This window comes from Heteronotia binoei, chromosome 7 (genome assembly GCF_032191835.1).
Source record: "Heteronotia binoei isolate CCM8104 ecotype False Entrance Well chromosome 7, APGP_CSIRO_Hbin_v1, whole genome shotgun sequence".
In the NCBI taxonomy this organism is placed as follows: domain Eukaryota; kingdom Metazoa; phylum Chordata; class Lepidosauria; order Squamata; family Gekkonidae; genus Heteronotia; species Heteronotia binoei.
The window spans coordinates 25618047-25640978 of record NC_083229.1 but is presented as its reverse complement, the minus strand read 5'-3'; the positions used below and the strand labels follow the sequence as shown (position 1 = coordinate 25640978).

Here is a 22932-nt window from a genome sequence, read left to right as displayed (position 1 = left end):
TTCAGAATGAAAAGAAATGTAAAATTGAGCCATGTGTTCAGATTCTCTTAAACTGAGGAGGAAGTTCTTGGGTTGGAAATCCCTCACCTTTATTAATGTGGCTCCACTGAAGTGGAAAGGAAAGGACTGGTCCAGTTAGAAGCAGCCCAAGTATAAGGCTAGGTCACTACTACTACAAGCAGCTGGGGCATACCATTAGGTCTGACCCAGGCAGGGCCTGCTCTAAACTGTCTGGTACCCTAGGCAAGGCTAACTTCTGGTGCCCCCCTCCCCGCACTGATAACCAATTTTCAAAAACAGATGAATTGTGGGGAAAATGAAAAGCACAATTTGGCGCCCCCCAAAAGGCCGGTGCCCTAGGCAATCTCCTAGTTTGTCTAGTGGCAGGGCCAGCCCTGGGCAAAGAGAGTCGTAGGCTTGAACCAGAAACTCAGTGGATGAGGTTCAGACCTAGCCTACGACTGCGTTTGTAGGGCTGCCAACCTCCAGATGGGGCTGGGAGCAGGAACTGTTTTGTGTAATGATTAAGCCATTTTGGTGTAGTGGTTTAAGAGCTGCAGACCCTAATATGGAGAACTGGGTTTAATTCAGCACTCCTCCACAGCAGCCAGCTGGAGTGACCTTGGGTCAGTCACAGTTCTCTCAGGGCTCTCTCAGCCCCACCTGTCTGTTGTGGGGAGAGGAAGAGAAGAAGATTGTAAGCTAGTCTGAATGAAGGGTGGGGTATGAATCCAACTCTCCTCCTTCTCTTTTCTAAACTGAAAAGTCCCAGACCCTTCAGCCGTTCCTCATAGGAAAAGTGTTCTAACCCCCTGGGTTGCCTTGCAGTTTGGTGTAATGGTTAAGTGTGTAGACTCTTATCTGGGAGAACTGGTTTTGATTCCCCACTTGTCCACATGCACTTGCTGAAGTGACCTTGGTTCAGTCATACCTCTCTCAGAGCTGTTCTGCTCAAGAGCAGTTCTGGGAGAGTTCTTTCCCCACCTACCTCACAGAGCGTCTGTTGTGGGGAGAGGGAGGGAAAGATGTTTGTAAGCTGCTCTGAGACTCCTTTGGGTAGTGAAGGGCAGGGTATAAATCCAATCTCTTCCTCTTCCTCTGTACTTTTCCCAGCTCTGTAATGTCCTTTTTGAGATACGGTGACCAGAGCTGTACATAGTGCCCATTCTCAGATGGAATGACTAGTGGGCTGTGCTATCAGGTAGCGTTTGGAGAAGAGGGAGTCATACACAGTGGCAGGTGTGGCCCCCTCACTGTACCACCACAGAGGTGATTTGAGACCTGCCCAGGAAAATGATTTTATTGATGCCCTAAGCCTCTAAAGGCCCCGTTGTAATATGTGAATCTAGGGGTTTTTTTGTAGCAGGAACTCCTTTGCATAATACGCCACCCCCCCCCCCCCGATGTAGCCAATCCTGCAAGAGCTTACAGTAGCCAATCCTCCTGTAAGCTCTTGGAGGATTGGCTACATCAAGGGTGCGTGGTCTAATATGCAAAAGAGTTCCTGCTACACAAAAAGCCTTGTGTGAATCTGTGAGTTTATCCATGACTTTGGCAAAGCTGTTGCTCAGAATATAGTTTGCATGGCTCTGTTGGTGCCATAGTTCAGGAGCAGACTACATGTTTTATATCTGAGGAGAATCTGGTCCCCAAAGAGCTACCCACAAGGGGATGAGTGATGACTGTTTATGAAGAACCTATGTCAGGTTCTTGTAGCCAGCTCTTAGTGGAACTGTCTTTATTTGCTCTAGTACCCTGATTAAGAAATCCTCAAAACCACACAGTACTTTAAAAATTAAAGAGCAAACTGTTGAGTGGTCTCTCCAGGCTCTGAATTATTAGCTGTAATTGTTTGCTGAGTTGTCCAGTTCCTCCAGAAAACCAAAGTTAGCAGTGTGATTTAGAACGTAAAGCTTGTGATATATTTAAAATATTGCCGTTTCTTTGGCTTCTCTGTGTTTGTACTGGCTAAAGCAGAGACTTCGATCTTTGGAACAGCTTGCCTGGATGAAATCAGACATCCTGTGCTCGCAAAGAGACCCCCTTTTGTATCTTGCTTGTGGATGTGTTTAGTTAGGGTTACCATGTTTTGAAAAGCAAAAAAGAGGACATATTTCCTGACTGACTGCTTCAAACAAGTAATCACTATGACAAATCTCATTTCAAATAATCCCTACTATTTAAGGTAGGAGCCCCGTGGCACAGAGTGGTAAATTGCAGTACTGTAGTCCAAGCTCTGCTCACAACCTAAATTGTTCAGGGTGGTGAGAACCAGAGAGGATTGTGAGGAACTCCAAAGGGATCTGTTGAGGCTGGGTGAGTGGGCGTCAACGTGGCAGATGCGGTTCAATGTGGCCAAGTGCAAAGTAATGCACATTGGGGCTAAGAATCCCAGCTACAAATACAAGTTGATGGGTTGTGAACTGGCAGAGACTGACCAAGAGAGAGATCTTGGGGTCATGATAGATAACTCACTGAAAGTGTCAAGACAGTGTGCGTTTGCAATAAAAAAGGCCAACGCCATGCTGGGAATTATTAGGAAGGGAATTGAAAACAAATCAGCCAGTATCATAATGCCCCTGTATAAATCGATGGTGCGGTCTCATTTGGAGTACTGTGTGCAGTTCTGGTCGCCGCACCTCAAAAAGGATATTATAGCATTAGAGAAGGTGCAGAGAAGGGCAACTAGAATGATTAAAGGGCTGGAGCACTTTCCCTATGAAGAAAGGTTGAAACGCTTGGGACTCTTTAGCTTGGAGAAACGTCGACTGCGGGGTGACATGATAGAGGTTTACAAGATAATGCATGGAATGGAGAAAGTAGAGAAAGAAGTACTTTTCTCCCTTTCTCACAATACAAGAACTCGTGGGCATTCGATGAAATTGCTGAGCAGACAGGTTAAAACGGATAAAAGGAAGTACTTCTTCACCCAAAGGGTGATTAACATGTGGAATTCACTGCCACAGGAGGTGGTGGCGGCCACAAGTATAGCCACCTTCAAGAGGGGTTTAGATAAAAATATGGAGCACAGGTCCATCAGTGGCTATTAGCCACAGTGTATATGTGTATATAACATTTTTTTGCCACTGTGTGACACAGAGGGTTGGACTTGATGGGCCGTTGGCCTGATCCAACATGGCTTCTCTTATGTTCTTATGTTCTTAACCTGAGTTCAATCCCGGTGGAAGCTGGGTTCAGGTAGCCGGCTCAAGGCTGTCTCAGCCTTCCATCCTTATGAGGTCAGGAAAATGAGTACCCAGTTTGCTGGGGGTAAAACATAGATGACTGGGGAAGGCAATGACAAACCAACCATCCAAAGGCTCCACTGCTGTCTGGCTGGTTTCCTGCTCCAAATATATTTTTATAAATGTTTATTGTTTGTCTTAGGGTTGCCAGGTCTGTGTTTGGGGTTGGATCCAGGAGAGGGTGGGGTCTGGGGAGGGGACGAGCCTTAGCATGGTGCAATGCCATACAGTCCACCCTTCCAAGCAGCCATTTTCTCCAGGGGACTGATCAAAGCCACCAAGTAATACATCGTCTTTCAGTTTGCAAAATATATATTACAAGGATTGTGTACAGCACATAATAAACAATACAATAGTGATAAAGGCCAGTGGTGCTGGGGCCTTTTAAAGTAACAGAAACTTGGTAAAAACAAAAAAGTAAGTCCAAACTTGGAAATAGTCCAACTGAAATTCACAAGTTGGGCACTCCTGAGGAATGTAGCTTGAACGTAGCCGCTTTCTTAAAAAGACGTCTCTTTAGATTCTGATGACGTTTCAATTCCTTCAAGCGGCTGCGTTCAAACTACGTTCCTCAGGAGCACCCACCTTGTGAATTTCAGTTGGACTATTTCCAAGTTCGGACTTACGGTATATCTATTCATTTGGGGATGGCTTTTTTTTGGCCCCCTTGGGGTTTCTGTTACTTTAAAAGGCCCTAGCACTGCTGGCCTTTGTCATTATTGTATTGTTTATTATGTGCTGTACACAGTCCTTGCAATATATTTTTGCAAACTGAAAGACGGTGTATTACTTGGTGGCTTTGATCAGTCTACTAATTACACCAAGTGCCCTTCATGCAGCAGATTTTCTCCAGGGGAGCTGATCTCTGCCAGCTGGAGATCAGTTGTAAAAGCAGGAGATCTCCAAGCCCCACCTGGAGCTTTCAACCGTAGTTTGTCTTGATACTTTTAACAACCCACTCATTTTTGACCCCAAGAAAGACAATTCCTGGAGTTGCAGGGCCTGTGTGGATGAAAAACCATGCAAGTTTGGGTCCTGTACCAGGGAGATGACATAAGGTAATATTCCCTTTGTTTCACAGACACGAGTTCTTCTGACACATGAGACAAGAGAGCAAAATTGCCCCCTTCTCCCTCTTTGGTGCCAACCCTGACCTAGAAATCAGCTTTTCCAGAGTTAATACTACTGAACAGAGGGGAACGTGGTTGCTGCTGCTGTCCTCTGATGGATCTACTGCAATGAGTGACAAAGCCCAAAGAGAGGATGAAACCCATATGCAAAAGCGGAAATTTGATGGCTGACCTGCAGTGCAGTCTTAAGCAGAGTTGCATCTCCTGAATCCATTGAAGTCAATGAGCTTAGAACCAGTGTTCCCTCTAAGCTGAGTTTGTGTGAGCTGGCTCACAATTATTTAGCCTCTGGCTCACACATTTTGGTCTTCGCTCATGGAAAATGGCCCCAGAGCAAACTAATTTATGCAGCAGCTCACAACTTTAATGCCAGTCGCTCACAAAGTAGAATTTCTGCTCACAAGACTCCACAGCTTAGAGGGAACATTGCTTAGAACTCTGGTTCAGATGGGATTGTAAATCCCTAGCAAGGGTGAAACCGGATCATCAGCTGAATATGGTTTTCTTTTAACTGTGATAAAAATCTCTTCCTCTCTCCAGCTTCCACAAACCAGAAGGCTTTAAATAAATCCATTACTGCTATTGCTGTGCTATCCTTTGGAATATTGCTCTTAATTCGCCTCGTTTTAGGGAGACTAAATTGGAGAGGATTCAGATAAAAATTACAAATAGTTTAGAATCCAAGAGATAGATGAAGAGGCTGAAGGGGCCCAGCATGTTTAGTCTAATGAGGAACAGATAATGGGAAAGATGTAAAAAAAACCCCAAACAAAACAAAACCTCCCTAAAATGTCAAAGACCATTATTTGTCATTACAAACTGGGGAGAGTTCATTGGTGTTCCAGGGTTGTCTTTGGCACTCTTGAGCAATTCAAGATGATGGATATGATCTAGAAAGCCCTTAATGGCTTCCGGCCAAGGCAACTCATGGATTGCATCGTCTCACTGCAATTTCTGTGACCAAGCAGCTCAAGTGTGTCTTCTTGAGTCAACCCTCTGCTAATGGGGAGGGACGGTGGCTCAGTGGTAGAGCATCTGCTTGGGAAGCAGAAGGTCCCAGGTTCAATCCCTGGCATCTCCAAAAAAAGGGTCCAGGCAAATAGGTGTGAAAAACCTCAGCTTGAGACCCTGGAGAGCCGCTGCCAGTCTGAGAAGACAATACTGACTTTGATGGACCGAGGGTCTGATTCAGTATAAGGCAGCTTCATATGTTCATATATGTTCAATGAAGAGTGGGTCATAAAGACTCATAGGATTAATTTTCCCCATATGTGCTAGCTTTCTAAATGTAAGGAGTTTTTATATAATGGGCTGCTTAAATGTTTAGTTTCTAACTGCAGTCTTTAGTTCTGCTTATTCTGAATTGATTCTTTGTTGTTGTTGTATGTTACAAAAGAATAGTTGTTTTACACTGTCTTAAGAAAAATGGACAAGTGATATTAAAGTGCAAGAAGACTTTACATAATTTGCTTTAATCTGCTTTTAATAGAACATTTAAAATACCGGTATATTTTGTAGCTTTTTACCTGTCCAGAGCCTTACAGTGCCATCCTAGGCTGTTATTCCACTCTAAACCCACTGATATCAGTAGGCTTAGATGGAAGGATTGCCTTGCAAACATCTGGGTAGGCTAGAAAGGTAGATATAGGAAAGGTATCTACATAGGATTGCCTCACAAACATCTGGGTAGGGTAGAAAGGTAGAGATAAGCAGTGCTTTTATTACTCCTACTATTTAATGTTTTTCAACACCAGTGTTTTCTCAGCCTTGAATCTGCATCTGATTCTGGGTAGAGTTATCTATTCATTACATCCGTTTTTACTTTAATGGGATTTAAGAATCGGTTCTTGTGCATGGAATTGCATTCCTGAGTTGTGGTAGAATGGTACATTAAAGCATTAAGAATAAATTAAGATTTTGCACAATTTAATGATCTTAAAGGTCAAACTACGTGATACTGGTTTGTTTGTTTGTTTGTTTATTTGTTTGTTTGTTTGGTGGGAGTAAGTCTGGACCAAGGTTCCCTAGACCAAACTTGCTTTCCTGAAACAGCTTCAGGGAATGTCATTTTAAAAACAGTGCTTTGCAGGTCCACATTTCTGCAATAACTCCCAGTTGGGACTGTCAGCAGTCTGCATGGAAGTGTAAGCCCTGTTCCTCTAGGGTTGCCATGTCTCTCCTGGCAACCAGCACAAGATGGAGGGGATTTAGCAGGAGTAGGAGGGAGGTCCAGCCGTCTTTGCAGTGACATGTTGACATCACTTCCAACATGACCTGGAAATGAGGTCATCATGCAGTGATGTAGGGGTGACACTCACGTATTTGGCTTCTGCCATAGAGTCTTTGCCCAAATACCAGAGCGCCACCCTGACATTAGTGACATGATTAGATCACTTCCAGGTCACATTGGGAGTGATGTAGACATGTTACTACAACATTTATTAGACCTTTCTCTTTTTCTGGGTAAGTCCCCTGCCAGCCAGCTAATTGGTGGTGGGGCTTGATGGTGGAGCACACCACCTCTATGGGGGGAGAGTCTGGCAACCCTATGTTCCTCCCTGTTTATTTTTATGTTGTACTTTTTTTACTATGTGGTCGCTCCAGGTCTCTGGCAATGTGTAGCTGTGTCCTGAACAATATGAACTGAGATCCTTGTTGACCTGGATTTATCAGCAGATTTCAGTAGTGCTTTTCTCTACTACTACTTCTACTAGTACTACTGTGCATTACTATCGCCAACAGAATGTAAAATAAAAGGGTGGCTGAGATGTAAAGCAGACTGTTTTATCATGCAAAACATGTAAATGTCACATAGAGAGATTAATTTTGTAAACTAAGAAATGTTATTGTTAAAGAGGTGGAGCATCTGTCCTTTGTAAAAATCTGTATTATCTACTTTTGCAGTTAAAGATATTGAGAAAAGGAAGGACGCTACCGGTAAATCTAAGGTGAAAGATGTAGGTACGTGGAGACCTGCCAGCCCGACAATGGATACCATATCTCCAGAAGCAGGTCAGAGTTTATGGAACATTTGGCGTATTATCTGTCTTACAGAATACAATATCTGTATTGTAATATATCTGAAGTCTGGAGGAATTACTGTTCTAGCAAGTTGGGTTTTTTTTACTAATTATCTTAAAAATCAGCAGAGAAACAGAATACACTGGCTACAAACAGCCACATTATAGGGAGGGTTCCATATCTCACAACTCTCCTTTTGGCCTCAAATATTTTTATGGGGGAGCAGTTTTTTGAGGTAGAGGCACCAAATTTTCAGTATAGTATCTAGTGCCTTTCCCCAAAAAAGTACCCCCCCAAGTTTCAAAATGATTGAACCAGGGGGTCCAATTCCATGAGCCCCAAAAGAAGGTGCCCCTAACCTTCATTATTTCCTATGGAAGGAAGACATTTAAAAAGGTGTGCTGTCCCTTTAAATGTGATGGCCAGAACTTTCTTGGAGTTCAATTATGCTTATCACACCCTTGTTCCTGGCTCTGCCCCCCATGTCTCCTGGCTCCACCCCCAAAGTCTCCTGGCTCCACCCCCAAATTCCCCAGATATTTCTTGAATTGGACTTGGCAACCCTATTCATGCCAGACTCTTAAGTTCTCATGAGCAGGAGAAAGTTTTAGTCCTGTTTTTGGCACACCTTTTTACTTTCTTCTGTTAAAAGGGCTTGGTTACCATTGACAACTATGGGGAGAGTAGAGTACCAAAATTTGGGCTGCTGTTGCAGTGACAGCAAGCCTCCACTGATGGGAAATCCTGTTTATAATGGTGGACATTCCATCAACAAGACCACTTTAAAAAAAAACAGGCTGGCTTGCCTTTTGGAAGTGAAGGACTGTACAATGTCTCTTAGGTCGTTTTCGCACTTAGCGTTTGCTCCCCTTATTCCACGGCGCAATTATGTCCGGCTCATTTTCCTCGTTTTCGCACATGGACTCATTTGCGGAGTCGCTTTCCATGAAGCCCCGGCTCAAATCGTTTTCCCACTGGCATCGACTTGAGTTCGATGCCCTGTCAATCATTTTTTTTTAAGCGCAAGTCTGGTTGCGTAAGGACGTACTAACGTAACATCGAGCAGTCACAGCTGTTCCTTCCCCTTCTTTTCGTGGACAAACCGCATCACGTGTGCTGCTGCTGCTTATGGATTGGCTGCAGCTGTAGTATCCTCCACAGCCCTTTATGTATTAACAGAAGCATTCACAGTGGAGAATCCTAGCACTAGATTCCCCCCCAAAATTCTGAAGTTGCGAAATATCGCAATAACGAAGAGAGAGAAATCGAGGGGTTTGTGTGTGTGTGTGTGTGTGGCAGCTTCTTCCTTTCCCAGCCTCGCTCCCTCCCGGGTGGCGAAGCTGGGATTTCCTCCGCGCTCTTCCCCCTCCCCGGCTGGCGCTTGCAACGGGGACCTGACTGATTCCTGCTGCCAGAGCTCCCCCCCCCGCCCCATTCTCTCCTTCCCCTTCTGTGGCGCGTGTGAAGAGCGAGCTCGCGTCTATTTTCTAACCGAGCGGAATGTAGCCAGGGAGAAGAATGCAGGACTCCAACTTCCCATTTTATACATGGCGATTTTGTGCAGGTCCAGAAATCCTGGTGGCACAGCTGAGGGAGGCATTGCCTTTTTAAAACACACACACATGAACGCTTTGGCCCGCGCCGGCACTAGATTCCCCCCCCCCAACAATGGTCGTTTTCGCATTATCGAGATAACGCAACAGCGAAATAACGCAACTAAAGTCAATAATAATAAAAAAAAATTCTAACGAAACCAATTGAAGTGGCAATTGAGGCTATTCCAGGAGGGTTTTTTTTTCTATTTGTTAATTTCGAAATATCGCTATTACGCAAGAAATATGAAGTTTAAAAAAAATGGCCGTGCGGGCACTTTTGGGAAGCGCCGCAAACGGCTGATGATTGGCCAAGGAGGTGGATGGGGTGGGAGGACGGAAAGGGAGAGGGTGACGCCCACAAAGCAGTCGATCCAGCGTGGATGGATTTCCCACAGCAAACTCCGAGGAGTGGATCCGGTGTGGATCCGGAGGTTTTCAAAAACTCCGAAAGCATGTTGAAAAACATACTCCGGCGTGAAACCCCTGAAGCGCTGGAGCAAACCGCAGCGCCGGAGCAACAGGTGCGAAAACCAGGAAAAGATCCGGAGGTAAATGGGGTGCTACGCCGGAGTAAACGCTAGTGCGAAAACGCCCTTAGTCTCAACTCACACCAAGACTTCAGAGGGGGCTATAGAGCCAGAGAGATAGATAGATAAGGACTCTGGGTATCTTCCCTTTCCACTGCTCTGGCACTGCAGTTTTGATGAGTATAAATGATCAAGAGTCAAACCTCCCTTCATCAGCTATGACTCTCAAAAGCTTCTACCATGAAAATCTTGCCGGTCTCTAAGGGGATTCAAATCTAGCTCTTCTTCTACAGACCAATATGGCTACCCTCTGAAACACTCAGGAAATTCCTTCTGGCTGACACCTTCCCTTCCTTCCTCTCTCTTCTTCATCTTATCACCAGAAGAGCAAGATGGGCTCTCTTATATCTCTGTCCATCCTAGTTTAGTTAGTTTAGAATGCTAACTTTTCCCTATTCTGAATGAACTTCCTGATAACAAATGACTCCTGTTAGTTGACTAGGATGAAAGAAAGGTATACTTTCTTTTCAAAGCCACAGGCCCCAGTTCCACTGTGCCAATATGCACTTTGCCATCCCTGGCTAGCTAGAAATCAGAAGGTGATTCCATGCAGTGTTCAGACTTACAAATGTACTGACTTGCCCAATAGCTTTTGGTGTTTCCTGCCCTGGAGAGCCAGTTTGGTGTAGTGGTTAAGTGTGCGGACTCTTATCTGGGAGAACCTGATTTGATTCCCCACTCCTCCACTTGCACCTGCTGGAATGGCCTTGGGTCAGCCATAGCTCTGGCAGAGGTTGTCCTTGAAAGGGCAGCTGCTGTGAGAGCCCTCTCCAGCCCCACCCACCTCACAGGGTGTCTGTTGTGGGGGAGGAAGGTAAAGGAGATTGTAAGCCACTCTGAGACTCTTCGGAGTGGAGGGAGGGATATAAATCCAATATCTTCTTCTTCATTCAAATGGACACCTGTTGAGGTGGACACCTGGGTAAAGGTAAGCTCAGCTCAGCAGGATATAAATCCAATATCATCTTCTTCTTCTTCATTCAAATGGACACCTGTTGAGGTGGACACCTGGGTAAAGGTAAGTTCAGCTCCCTGGAATATAGACCTAGTGCAAATGAACATGTGCCCTGTTTTTGCAATGAGCATGATGTCATTTTCAGATTAAGCAGCCCTTTCAAGGGTAATGTTATCCTTGCATGCCAGCATGGGATCCACTTATAATGAAAGGTAATTCTGTGTTTGAAGGAATCCTCAGGGAAGAGATTTGATTTGTTTTCTCATGCTGTTTTAGAATTCAAAGCATCATCTCTTTGTCATGAAATAACATACCAAAGCAATTAGTCCCCCATTAAGTTTGTGATACGCAGAACAAGCACATTCCAGGTAAGCTACATGATACCCATTTCCACTTCCAAGACATCTGATGGAATCTGGCACCTTCAAAGATTTGTATGCCAGCAGGGCAAAGGTTTGTGTGCTTCTTGTTCTCTTCCTTTTTATCTTGCTGATTTTTGTATTGCCAATAAAGCATCTTTGCTTTCAAGCAACATTGGTCATATTAAAGGGATGAACAATTTTCTTCCTTAAATGCACAGCATGTATTTATGAAGAATTTGCTACTGTAAGAGGTGGCAGTGGCCACTAACACAGATGGGTTCAGAAATAATTAGAAAAGTTTGCAGAGGTGAAAGTCAGCATGGCGTAGTGGTGAGGGTGTTGGGCTATGACTCAGGAACCCCAAATTTGAAGCTTGCTTTGTGCTAACTTACCTCATAGGGTTGTTATGAGGGAAAGTAGAATGATATCACCTGCTTTGGGTCCCCATTAGGGTGAAAGGTGGATTATAAATGAAGTAGATAAACGAGTCTATTACATACAATAGCCCAGGGGTGGCCAACGGTAGCTCTCCAGATGTTTTTTGCCTACAACTCCCATCAACCCCAGCCATTGGCCATGCTGGCTGGGGCTGATGGGAGTTGTAGGCAAAAAACATCTGGAGAGCTACCGTTGGCCACCTGTGCAATAGCCCAATGGAACTTTTATATATACAAGTCATATATTTTTGTCAGCTGGACAGACAATAGGAGGGGGCTGTCATCTTCATGTTTGTGATCTCTTGATGGCATATGAGAGCCTGTGTGGTATTGTAGCTGAGGACTAGGACCCAGATGATCCAGGTCTGAATCTCTGGTCCACCAGGAAACTTGCAGGTGATCTTGGGCCAGCCACTGTTTGCCATCTTTAAATTACTTTGCAGAGTTGTGAGGATAAAATGGACCAGAGGAGAACCACGTACACTGTCCTGAACACTTTGGAGGAAGGGGTGGATAAAAATGTGATAGATTTAGGTGTCCACTATTGGGATGAAAGTGCTGAACCAGGCGAGCCTTTGTTTGGTATGTAAAATTCTTACATTCCTAAAGCAAACTATTACCAACTTACAAATGAGGGTCAGAACTGTATAAATAGAGGAATATCCTACTTGTATTTTTGAAAGTTTTTTTAAATGGGGAGTGGAGATTTGACCTGAGGCAGTAGTGATTGATGAAGAGGTGCTTTGCTCTTTATCAGTACTCTTCTCCTCAGAGCTTTTTTTGTACAGGAACTTCTTTGCATATTAGGCCATGCACCCCAGATGTAGCCAATCCTTTTTGAGCTTACAGTAGGCCCTGTAATAAGAGCACTGTAAGCTCTTGGAGGATTGGATACATAAGAGGGGTGTGGCCTAATATGCAAAGGAGTTCCTGCTACAAAAAGCCCTGGTTTTCCTGACTGAAATCATCCGCTCACTCCCAAGCTGCTGATAGCGCATGCTTCCAGCATTGGGCTTGCCTCCCTCTCACCCCCAGTAAGATCAATTAGCAGCTAGGTGGAGGCAGGGATTTTAATCAGGAAAATAGAAAAGGCCCAGCAGGAACTCATTTGCATATTAGGCCACACCCCCTCATAGCACCATTGTTTCACACAGGGGGGTTTAAAGAAAAGCTTAGCAGGAACTCATTTGCATATTACACCGCACCCCCTGATGCCAAGCCAGATGGAACTGCATTCCTGGGTCTTCCTGCTTAAAACAAAACAACAACAAAAAACCCTGGGTACACATTGTATTAAACCCAAGGTATGTGTCCATGGGCTCTGCAGACACTTATAAAATACTCAGCCATCAAAGAGTCGGTATTTTGTTGGTTTACCTTTTCTGGCAACCACTTCAAAGTTCCAAATTGTGCTTTTTCATTCTCCACGCTCAGATAGCTTTAAGCTCAACAGCTCATTATTTCTCTGTGTTTATCTTAAAGCATCCCTCCTTTTCATAAAGAAAAATCTTATCTTTCAACACACACAGAAGGGATGGTAGCTGAGGAGTAGAGAGAATGGTTTGGAAGTAAAAAGTTCCAATTTTAATCTGTGAGATCTCCAGTTTTTAAGGGATCAGGAAGTTAATATTAGGGCAGATCTTGATCTTCCTGATTCCCATATTTTGTTATTGTGGCAACAACCCCCCCCCCCCCAGAGTTTCATGGCTTCTTTAAAACTAACAGATTCAAGAGGACTTTTCTATATAAACGGGCTTCGTATATCCATACTGATCATAGGTGCTTTGGCTATTCTTCTGATATTTACAAATGTTTCCTGCATAAGAAGAAAAAGGTTATTTTCCCCCAGTTTCTAATGCATGCAGTACTTAAAATGGATCATCTCCTTCCTAACAAACTCTTCAGGTTGTCTTGGTTTTAGACTCTTGTCGAGTTTCCTTTAACTGCTGCAATTCTTTCAGCACAACAAGACGTAACTTGATGGGTAACTTCAGGGACTTTTGGGTGTCACTTCCATGTAGAAGTTGTACAGCTTCCAACTTTTAGAATTTTTTTTTAAAAAAAGCTTAGAGAAAAGGAAGATACAAACATTCCTGACTTGACAGACAGTAGATAATCCCCTGGTTAGAATTTCAGTGTGTAGGGGGGAAATTAGGTCTCGCTAACCTATATGCTTGCTTTTGTGCAAGGGTTTTTTTGAGCAGGAACTCACAGGATCACAGTTCTGGCTGGCTTGGCATCCGGGGGTGTGGTCTAATATGCAAATTAGTTTGTGTTAGGGTTTTTTTCTACAAAAAAGCCCTGTGTGGAACAATGGTGGTGTCAGGGGTGTGTGGCCTAATATGCAGATAAATTCCTGCTGGGCTTTTTCTACAAAAAAAGCCCTGCTTTTGTGTGGAGAGCCAGTTTTTGTGTGGAGAGCCAGTTTGGTGTAGTGGTTAAGTGTGCGGACTCTTATCTGGGAGAACCGGGTTTGATTCCCCACTCCTCCACTTGCACCTGCTGGAATGGCCTTGGGTCAGCCATAGCTCTGGCAGAGGTTGTCCTTGAAAGGGCAGCTGCTGTGAGAGCCCTCTCCAGCCCCACCCACCTCACAGGGTGTCTGTTGTGGGGGAGGAAGGTAAAGGAGATTGTGAGCCGCTCTGAGACTCTTCGGAGTGGAGGGCGGGATATAAATCCAATATCTTCTTCTTCTTGTACATCACAGACAACTAAAATTAGTTTCTAAGTGGGATTTCTCCATGCAGGGAGGGAGGGGAGGATGGAGTGTATACAAGCTCTACAGTAAGTCATATGTTAGTGTAAAATGATGTCTGAATGCAGGCCTTACCCTGGCTTTCTGATGAGACTGTGAGATAGAATTATTTTAAAGAGTTTTTAGGGTAGCCCAAATCTTCCTGGTGGGGCACGAGAGGCTTCCAGAATGGTTTTAAAATATTGTCTTAATGTACTTTTTTTGCCATTGAGTAGGCTTGCCAATCCCCAGGTCTCAGCGGGAGTTCTTCCGCTTTCCCAGGCTCCTTCCCGCCCCCAGTCAGCTGGCCGGCGGGGGGAAGCCCCGCCCCCAGAGGACCATGTGCCTTTGGAGGCTTCAGTCTGCGATTGAAAGGCTTCCTCTTGGGATGGAGCGTCTGTGTTGCTGTGAAGAAGTTGGCAGCAACTTGTGAGTAGAGAGGCCAATCCCCTGCTTCAGACTCGCCAGAAACTGGGCGGGGGAGGGAAACGTCTGCTGAGCACTTCGTTATTCCCTATGTGGAGATCGATTCTCATAGGGTGTAATGGGGAATTGATCTGGAGGTTTCGGGGGCTCTGGGGGAGCTGTTTTTTGAGGTAGAGGCACCAAATTTTCAGTATATTATCTAGTGCCTCTCCCCAAAGTACCCCCCAAGTTTCAAAATGATTGGACCAGGGGGTCCAATTCTATGAGTCCCAAAAGAAGGTGCCCCTATCCTTCATTATTTCCTATAGAAGGAAGACATTTAAAAAGGTGTGCTATCCCTTTAAATGTGATGGCCAGAACTTTCTTGGAGTTCAGTTATGCTTGTCACACCCTTGTTCCTGGCTCCACCCCAAATGTCTCCTGGCTCCACCCCCAAAGTCCCCAGATATTTCTTGAATTGGACTTGGCAACCCTACCATCGAGTCACAACTGACTTTTGGCAACCCCAGTGGATTTTCATGGCAAGAGATGAGCAGAGGAGGTTTGCCACTGCTTGCCTCTGTATAATATCCTCTGTCTTTCTTGGTGTTCAATGCATCGTCAGCAACTTACAACCTTTACTGGATGACAGTTCTTTCAAAAGTTTTTGTTGTTGTTTTTGTTGTTAAATCACACAGTTGAGTCCGACTCTTTGCGACCCCATGGGGGCAAACCTTTTCATGTGTACAGACAGCCCCCAATCTTAAACAGCTCCTCACTCACAATAATACAACATCTAATTTGAATATGGACACTGCTACCAAAGCTTGCAATAAACCCAGGTGCCAACTTTGCCGCTATATACACTTAGACAACACAATCAATGGACCTAACTACATCAAATACACCATCTCAGGCATATTCACTTGCTCATCTTCTAACATTGTTAGAACATTCTGAGAACAGCTAGAAAGGGAAATTGCTCAATTGCAAGTTATTATAAGACTCAGAACAACGGAATTCCCAGGACTTAACAGGGATATTTTTTTATTTCACTACATATGCTAACCTAATTTCACTACATATGTTACTTAATTCAGTCCTTACATATGTATTCTCACCAATCTCCCAGAACGGACATACATCCTCATTATTTTATTTCATATTTGGAATAGTAGATTAGAATAATATAATGTAATGTATAGTAGAATTTAATGTAATTTGGAATGGTAGATTGGAATGTATTTCTCTGGTCTGGGGACCGGGGAGATAACTCTACACAGCCCACTTCAAGGAAGAAGATGCTGTTAGGGTTGGCACCATGCTTGAAAGGAGACAGATGGAGCATAATGGCAGTCTCAGTTAATTACTTTCAGCATTCCACAATTAAGAAGGGTACATCTGCTCATCAGTCTCCAATTTTGACATATTTATTTCCTTCACTATGTTCTCCCCTGGAATTAAACCCAAACTAACAGTAACGGTATAACTAAACTTGTTATTCCTGTTTAGTCCTTGAATCTGTTACACATCTTTATTCTGCCGCAAGCTAGTTTACTTCTTAACCTCTGCTTATATGTATGGACTGGTGACTTCCATTTAATGGTATCTGAATAAGTGTGTGTGCACATGAAAGCTTATACCTCTTGGTCTTAAAGGCACCACTGGACTCAAACTTTGTTCTGCTGCTTCAAGCCGACATGGTATCCCTGATGCAATGACATCATGTTTAGATATAGTTTATTTCTTAGGAATTAGGGTCCAGTCACTGGAATAAAATTTTGTTAATCTCCATGGTGCCACTGGGCTCCTGTTGTGGATACTGGTAGATATAAAAGAAACTTCTCTGTATGGAAAAGGAGCAGCTGCGTACTTTGAAAGAAATGACATTTTCTTTTAGAGATTCAATAAAGAGGTAAATAAATGTTCACTGGGTGCTTTTAAAAATCAAAAAGACTATCTGAAACCAGTGTGTGTGAGAGGTTTTTTTTGGTGGGATGGGGGACACTGACCCTGCATTAAATTTCTTGGTTGTATAAGAGATGGGGAAGAATTTATAATATGAAGACTAGCCCCACCCTGTTCAGAAATCTCGAAGCTATTAACTGAAGCACTGAGCCTAACAAACACCCACTCCCCAATTCTTCCTATGCTCGTATATTTTAAAAACTAGGAAAATATTCTGTGCTTGCCACAGCTGATTAATGGATTCTGTGAATTTTGCCTCTGAGCCAGCTTTCTCGTGTACTGTTTTCCCTCCTCTCCCCCTTTTACATACTTTCACAGACTTAATATCTTATAAAAAGAAAACTGTTCTGCACTCTGGGAAGTCTAATTTTAAAAAAAAAAATTCATCTGAATAATTTGACCAGATGGGACAACTACACTAACCAGAGTTAATCCAAGGACTAGATTTGAGTCCCATAGCACCTTAATGATCAACAAAGATTTCCAGAGATCCAGATATGTCCTTTGTCTGATGAAAGGAGCTTAAACATTTGAAAGCTTATGATTTCCTTGAAATCCTGCTAGTCTTTGATAGGATTCCCAATCCCCAGTCCCAGTGGGGGTTCCCTTTTCAGGGCTTTGATATGCCAATAGCCAATTGGCTGGTGCGGAAAGCCCCACTCCTGAACAGAGACGTTGCTGAGCTATCTCTGATGCAATGACATCACTTGGAAGAGACATTGCTGAGCTGTATCCCTGATGCAATGACATCGTCTTGTTGCCGATGTTGAGGGGGTGACACACTAGTTTTTGGGCAAACTTTATGGTTTTGAAGACAAACTCCCTGTAAAGTTTTGCCCATAACCTAGAGTGTCCCCCCACAGTGTTGTGACATGATAATGTCATTTCTGTGTGATGTCATGACACCCCCCCCCCCCTCAGATGAAGCACACATGGCAGAAGAGCCCAGGAAGGACCTTGGAGGCCCCTTCTGAGGGCCAGGTAGTACCTGGCAACCTTAGTCTTTAAGATGCTGATAGACGAGTCAGATCTAACAGACCAGCATTGCCACCCAGCTGAAGCCAAGAGCTATTTTAGTTCCACAGTCTGCCAGGAAGCCTTCCCAACATGCTCAGAGGCAGCCCCATTGATTCTGAGAAGTGTCGTTTTATTCATATTTACTAATTTACCACAGTGAATGAAAAGGGGCAGAAAAATACAGTTATCTGTGTTAAGTACGGGGAACCCTGGCTACAGAGATCCCTCTCCTCGATTATCTTTTCCAACTGGAGAGTCGGTGGGAAGGGATTCTAGTCAGGAAATGATGGCACCCTTGTGGCTTGGCAGCAGTGATTAAATTGCTTCATAAAGAAAAGCATTCAAGTTATAGTTTTCAAGGTAGCATTTGTCATAAACCCAACCGCAGTTAAAACTGAATCATAATGGCTATGAGTATAGCAACAACTGCAGAGACAGGATCTTAGAGCACTAGGGTTGCCAAGTCCAATTCAAGAAATATCTGGGAAATTTGGGGGTGGAGCCAGGAGACTTTGGGGGTGGAGCCAGGAGACATTAGGGGTGGAGCCAATATCAAGGCTGTGACAAGCATAATTGAACTCCAAAGGGAGTTCTGGCCATCACATTTAAAGGGATGGCACACCTTTTCAATTCCTTCCTTCCATAGGAAATAATGAAGGATAGGGGCACTTTCTTTTAGGGCTCACAGAATTGGACCCCCTGGTCCAATCTTTTTGAAACTTGGGTGGGTATTTTGGGGAGAGACACTAGATGCTATACTGAAAATTCGGTGCCTCTATCCCAAAAAACAGCCCCCCCCAGAGCCCCCAATACCTGAGGATCAATTCCCCATTATTCCCTATGGGAATCGTTCTCTATAGGGAATAATAGAGTTCCCAGCAGACATTTCCCTCCCCTCCCCCCCCCCCCGACTTTCTGACAACCCTGAAGCAGGGGGAGGGCCTCCAAATCAGGGGATCCCCTGCCCCCACCTGGAGATTGGCAACCCTATACAGCACCCTTCAGAAATGACACTCTGAACAAAGGCAAGTCCTAACAGATGGCACCCAACAACACAGACAACTAGTCCAAAATATTTGTTTAAAGAAGTGCAGGGCTGCTTCCGCCTCTGTGTGACTTTCAGTATCTCCTGCTGCTGCTCTTGATGCTTTATTTCTGTTTTGGGCCTGCAAAGAATTTTGCAGTTCCCTCAGTCTAGCTCTAGGGATTCCCTCCTGTTGTAGACCAGATTGACTCAGGGGAAAGTATTAAATAATATTTTAACCACAACAATAAATGCTTAGCAAACCGTGTCTTTATATCTCCTAAAAGAGAGAATCAAATAGGTAATTTCTGCCTTGTTGGCCCCATAAAGTTGCCAGTCTCCAGGCAAAACCTAAGTAGGGTTGCCAGCCTCTAGATGGGGCCTGGGGATCGCATTTACAGCTGACCTCCAGCTAGCAGAGATCAGCTCCCCGGAGAAAATGGCTGCTTTGAAGGCTTGACTCTATGGCACTGTACCATGCTGAGGCCCCTCTCCTTCTTAAACCCTGCCCTCTTCCCCATTCCAGTCTCCAGATATTTTCTAACCCAGACCTGGCAACCCTAGCCTAGAGATCTGCCAGAATCACAGTTGTCTCTGGAGTATAGAGATTAGTCCCCCTGGAGAAAATGGATTATGGTTTATGGATTATGGCTTTATACACCAATGAGTGGATTATGGCTTTATACACCAATAATTCCCCTCCCATCACAAACTCCACCTTCCACAGGCTCTCCCTTCAAAACCTCCAGGTATTTCCCAACTTGGAGCTGGCAACCTATGATATCTGCAAAGAAATTAGCAGTTCCCTCAGTCAAGCTCTTTTAGGTGTTCTCTCTCTCCTGTCGCAAGCCAGACTGACTTGAGAGCTGGGGCTCTAACTTTACTAACTTCCCTTGCTCTTCGACTTTTTGCTCTCTAGGACCTAAATGCTAAACATTAAATGACATGTTAAAGATAAAATTACATGCGTCACACAGGCCATTTTCCCTGCTTCCTTCCTTCACAAATTGGTGTATTTGGTTAAAAGGATAGGAGTTAAGCTGGCAGCCCACAAGATGGCTGATGGTGAAGGAACTCCCTAGGACCAGGGTTGCCAATCCCCAGGTGGGAGCAGGGGATCCCCCGGTTTGGAGGCCCTCCCCCCGCTTCAGGGTCATCAGAAAGCAGGGGGAGGGAAACGTCTGCTGGGCACTCTATTATTCCCTATGGAGACCGATTACCATAGGGTATAATGGAGAATTGATCCGTGGGTATCTGTGGGGGCTATGTTTTGAGGTAGAGACCCCAAATTTTCAGCATAGCATCCAGTGCCTCTTCCCAAAATACCCTCCAAGTTTAAAAAAGATTGGACCAGGGAGTCCAATTCTATGAGCCCCAGAATAAAGTGCCCATATCCTTCATTATTTCAAATGGACGGAAGGCATTTAAAAAGGTGTGCTGTCCCTTTAAATGTGATGGCCAGAACTCCCTTTGGATTTCAATTATGTTTGTCACAACCTTGCTGCTGGCTCCACCCCCAAAGTCTCCTGGCTCCACCCCCAAAGTTCCCAGATATTTCTTGAGTTGGACTTGGCAACCCTACCTAGGACTGAGCCTTTTATCCTTTGAAAAATCTGTGAAGACCAAGCTTTTCCCAAAATGGTCTGGAAAGACTGGTGAATTTTGCCCATTACAAACAACTTTTCAGTCATTTAAGATTTACAAAGCTCCAAGAAAGCAAGACTTGCTCTGCAGCTTGGTAATAGACGGGGAGCTATGTTCAAATCAGGGCCTTTCTAGATGTTATATGGCAGAAAATTGAGCTTAAAAACCCTTCTAACAGAGTTCTTACCGACCCTGAATCTGGTGAGAGATCTTTTATGTCACACATGTCACACGTTATTAGGTGTACCTCTAAAAATGTGAGAACTGGCTCTCCCTGGCTAGGTTTATTCAATCACTTTTTAATCTTAGCCTACTTCACAGCTTAGCTTTGGGGATAAAATGAGTGGGGCCTGTGTCTGCTGTTGTGAGTGCCCTGGAGGAAAGGTGACTAATTTCTAAAAGTAAGAAAGAAAATATAAATCCCACTTTCTTGTCTGTCATGACTGCCTTTTGTGATGAAGGGGCACAGTGAATTAATCACCACAAGCAGCAGCATGCAAAATTTCTTTGCTTGAGGCAAATAACTCAGGTGACCCATTAAGATACTAGCTGGCAAATGTCAGTGATCGGGTCACAGCATTTTAGTCTTGGTTGGAAGGAGAGGCAAGAAGAAACTTCATTACAATAAACTTTTTTTTTTAAAGCACCATTAAAAGTATTGATTGTGGTAATTTTCTCATAACTGATCAGGGCTTTTTTTGTAGGAAAAGCCCAGTGGGAATTCATCTGCATATCAGGCCACACCCCCTGATGCTAAGCCAGCCAGAACTGTGTTCCTGTGCATTCCTGTTCAAAAAAAGCCCTGCAGCTGATTATAACCAAGGACACAGGTAGATTCAGGTGGGTAGCTGTGTAGGTCTGAAACAGCAGGACAAAGTTTGAGTCCAGAGGCCCCTTTAAAACCAAAGTTTAATTCTGGGTATAAGCTTTCGTGTGCATTCATATTTCTTCAGATGTGTGCATGCACACAAAAGCTTATTCCCAGAATTAAACCTTGTTGGCTTTAAAGAGGACCCTGGTCTCAAGCTTTGTTCAACAATATAGGTGTTCTGGAGAAATAATCACAGTTGAAACAGAAGTGTCAAATAGGAGAAAGCAAAGCTAAAAATGGCACTTTTCGCCTGAGGCACTTGAACAAGCAGTAGGGTTGGGGTTCTGCTGGAATTTCAATTGTCAGACTACAAAGAACAGTACCGTAGACAGGAGGAAATGGCAGCTTTGGAGGGCAGACTCTATGGGTGATTACAGACGGGCACTTTGGCCCAGCTCAGAGATGGCTCTGAAATTGACCCAAAAAATCCTTCCACACACAAACATCTGCTGCCCATCCCTTACTCACCCTGCCCTCTGCAGGCTGGCTCAAAAAGTTACTACTTCTGAAGTTTCTGAGCCGACAGTTAGTCAACACAGTTGGCATCTAGAAGCAGCAGGGTGGATGTGAGGTGACTTGACTGTGTGTAAGCGCCAAGCTGTCCAAAGCCACTTCCGCTTCCCCCCCTTAAAAACTGTTGAGAGCACATGAGCACTTAACTTGTTAGGGGAAGAAAGAGCGGTCCAGTTGCTGAGATACTCCTGCGTCTGGAGGTGCCCGGCCGCCTGGCAGACAGGATGCAGGTGCTTAGCTGGGAAGCGTGTGGAGGCTTCGGGACAGCTCTTTTTGAGCCAGCCCAATTTGGGACACCTCCTAACCGCCCCAGATGAGTTTCTTGTATGGTGGAGACTTGCACGTACCTCTGCTAGAAAGATTGATCAGTTGCATATATGCCTGGATTTTGCTTATTGCTCTGTGACGGAGTGCATGAACCCCCATTGTAGATGTTACACCGTAGAGAAGGAACGTGAGTTGGAAGTGTTTGGAGAGTCTGGGTTTCATCTGGAAGCAGATAGCCTGGTGACTTGGATGTCTGGTAGACAGATTATAGATAGTGTGTTATTTAGCCAGGTAGATAATGCGTAGGTGGGGGAGTCAGTGGTTGTGGTAAATGTCAGCAACAGTATAGTGGGAAGATACTAATGAGGTTCTGGAAGCCAATCCAGGTTACTAGATAGCATTCCGAAGTTCAGGATCTTAACAATTACTTTTCCGGCAGTGCTGGCTAAGCAGGCAGACATCTCAATTCATGGATGAAAGGGTGGAGTCAGAAGGAGCACTCTAAATGTGTGTGTCAGGCACTAGGGAACACTTTGGACCAAGATGATCTTGTATAAAGTAGGATGGGTAGCCATGTTTGTCTGTAGCGGTAGAAGAGTCCAGTAGCATCTTAAAAGATTGGACTCCTGCTAATGAAATAAAAAAGCAGACAGGCTCTACTTAGACTGCAATGAAAGCATGCTGCAGGTGTTTTAATATCACCCAGGTGACAGCCCAGCTTTTAAACTGACCATTGGGAAAAAAACTGATAATATCTGGGTAGCTCCCAGTTCAGTCCGTTTAGGGGAGAATTTGATCAGAAGCATGGGGCAGGGAGCTGCTTAAAGAGATAAGTAATCAGAAAAAATGGCACATGAAAAGGATGCTGGGAGAGAGATGTGTGAAGTATAGGCATAGATTGATAGATGGGTAGGTAGGTAGGTAGATATGGATACACACACACTAATGCAAAAAGCTGCAGGCTGAGATGTGGAGACTAGAGTGTTTCTACTGAAAAGATAAAGCGTGCCATGGAGTTGCAAGTGGCTCACAATGACCCCATAAAGTTCCAACTCAGGGTTTTGCAGAGCAAGAGATGCTGTGTGTTTTTATTAGGAGGGATCTACCAGCATACCGTTTAAAACTGAAAGAAACACTTTGAGGAGCCCTGATTTGTA

At 44.3% G+C, this 22932-nt stretch overlaps 1 protein-coding gene across 4 annotated transcripts in view; it reads left to right on the top strand.

Moving 5' to 3' along the window:
* COL14A1 (collagen type XIV alpha 1 chain) overlaps window positions 1-22932 on the top strand; it is a 193319-nt gene that overhangs the window by 17162 nt on the left and 153225 nt on the right. For 3 of the 4 annotated variants that reach the window (XM_060243263.1, XM_060243262.1, XM_060243264.1), the window contains exon 4: window positions 7280-7387. The exons of the other annotated variant lie outside the window; for it this stretch is intronic. In XM_060243263.1, the coding sequence (XP_060099246.1) occupies window positions 7280-7387 (108 nt within the window). The remainder of the gene's footprint in view (window positions 1-7279; window positions 7388-22932) is intronic. 4 annotated transcript variants of the gene reach the window in all.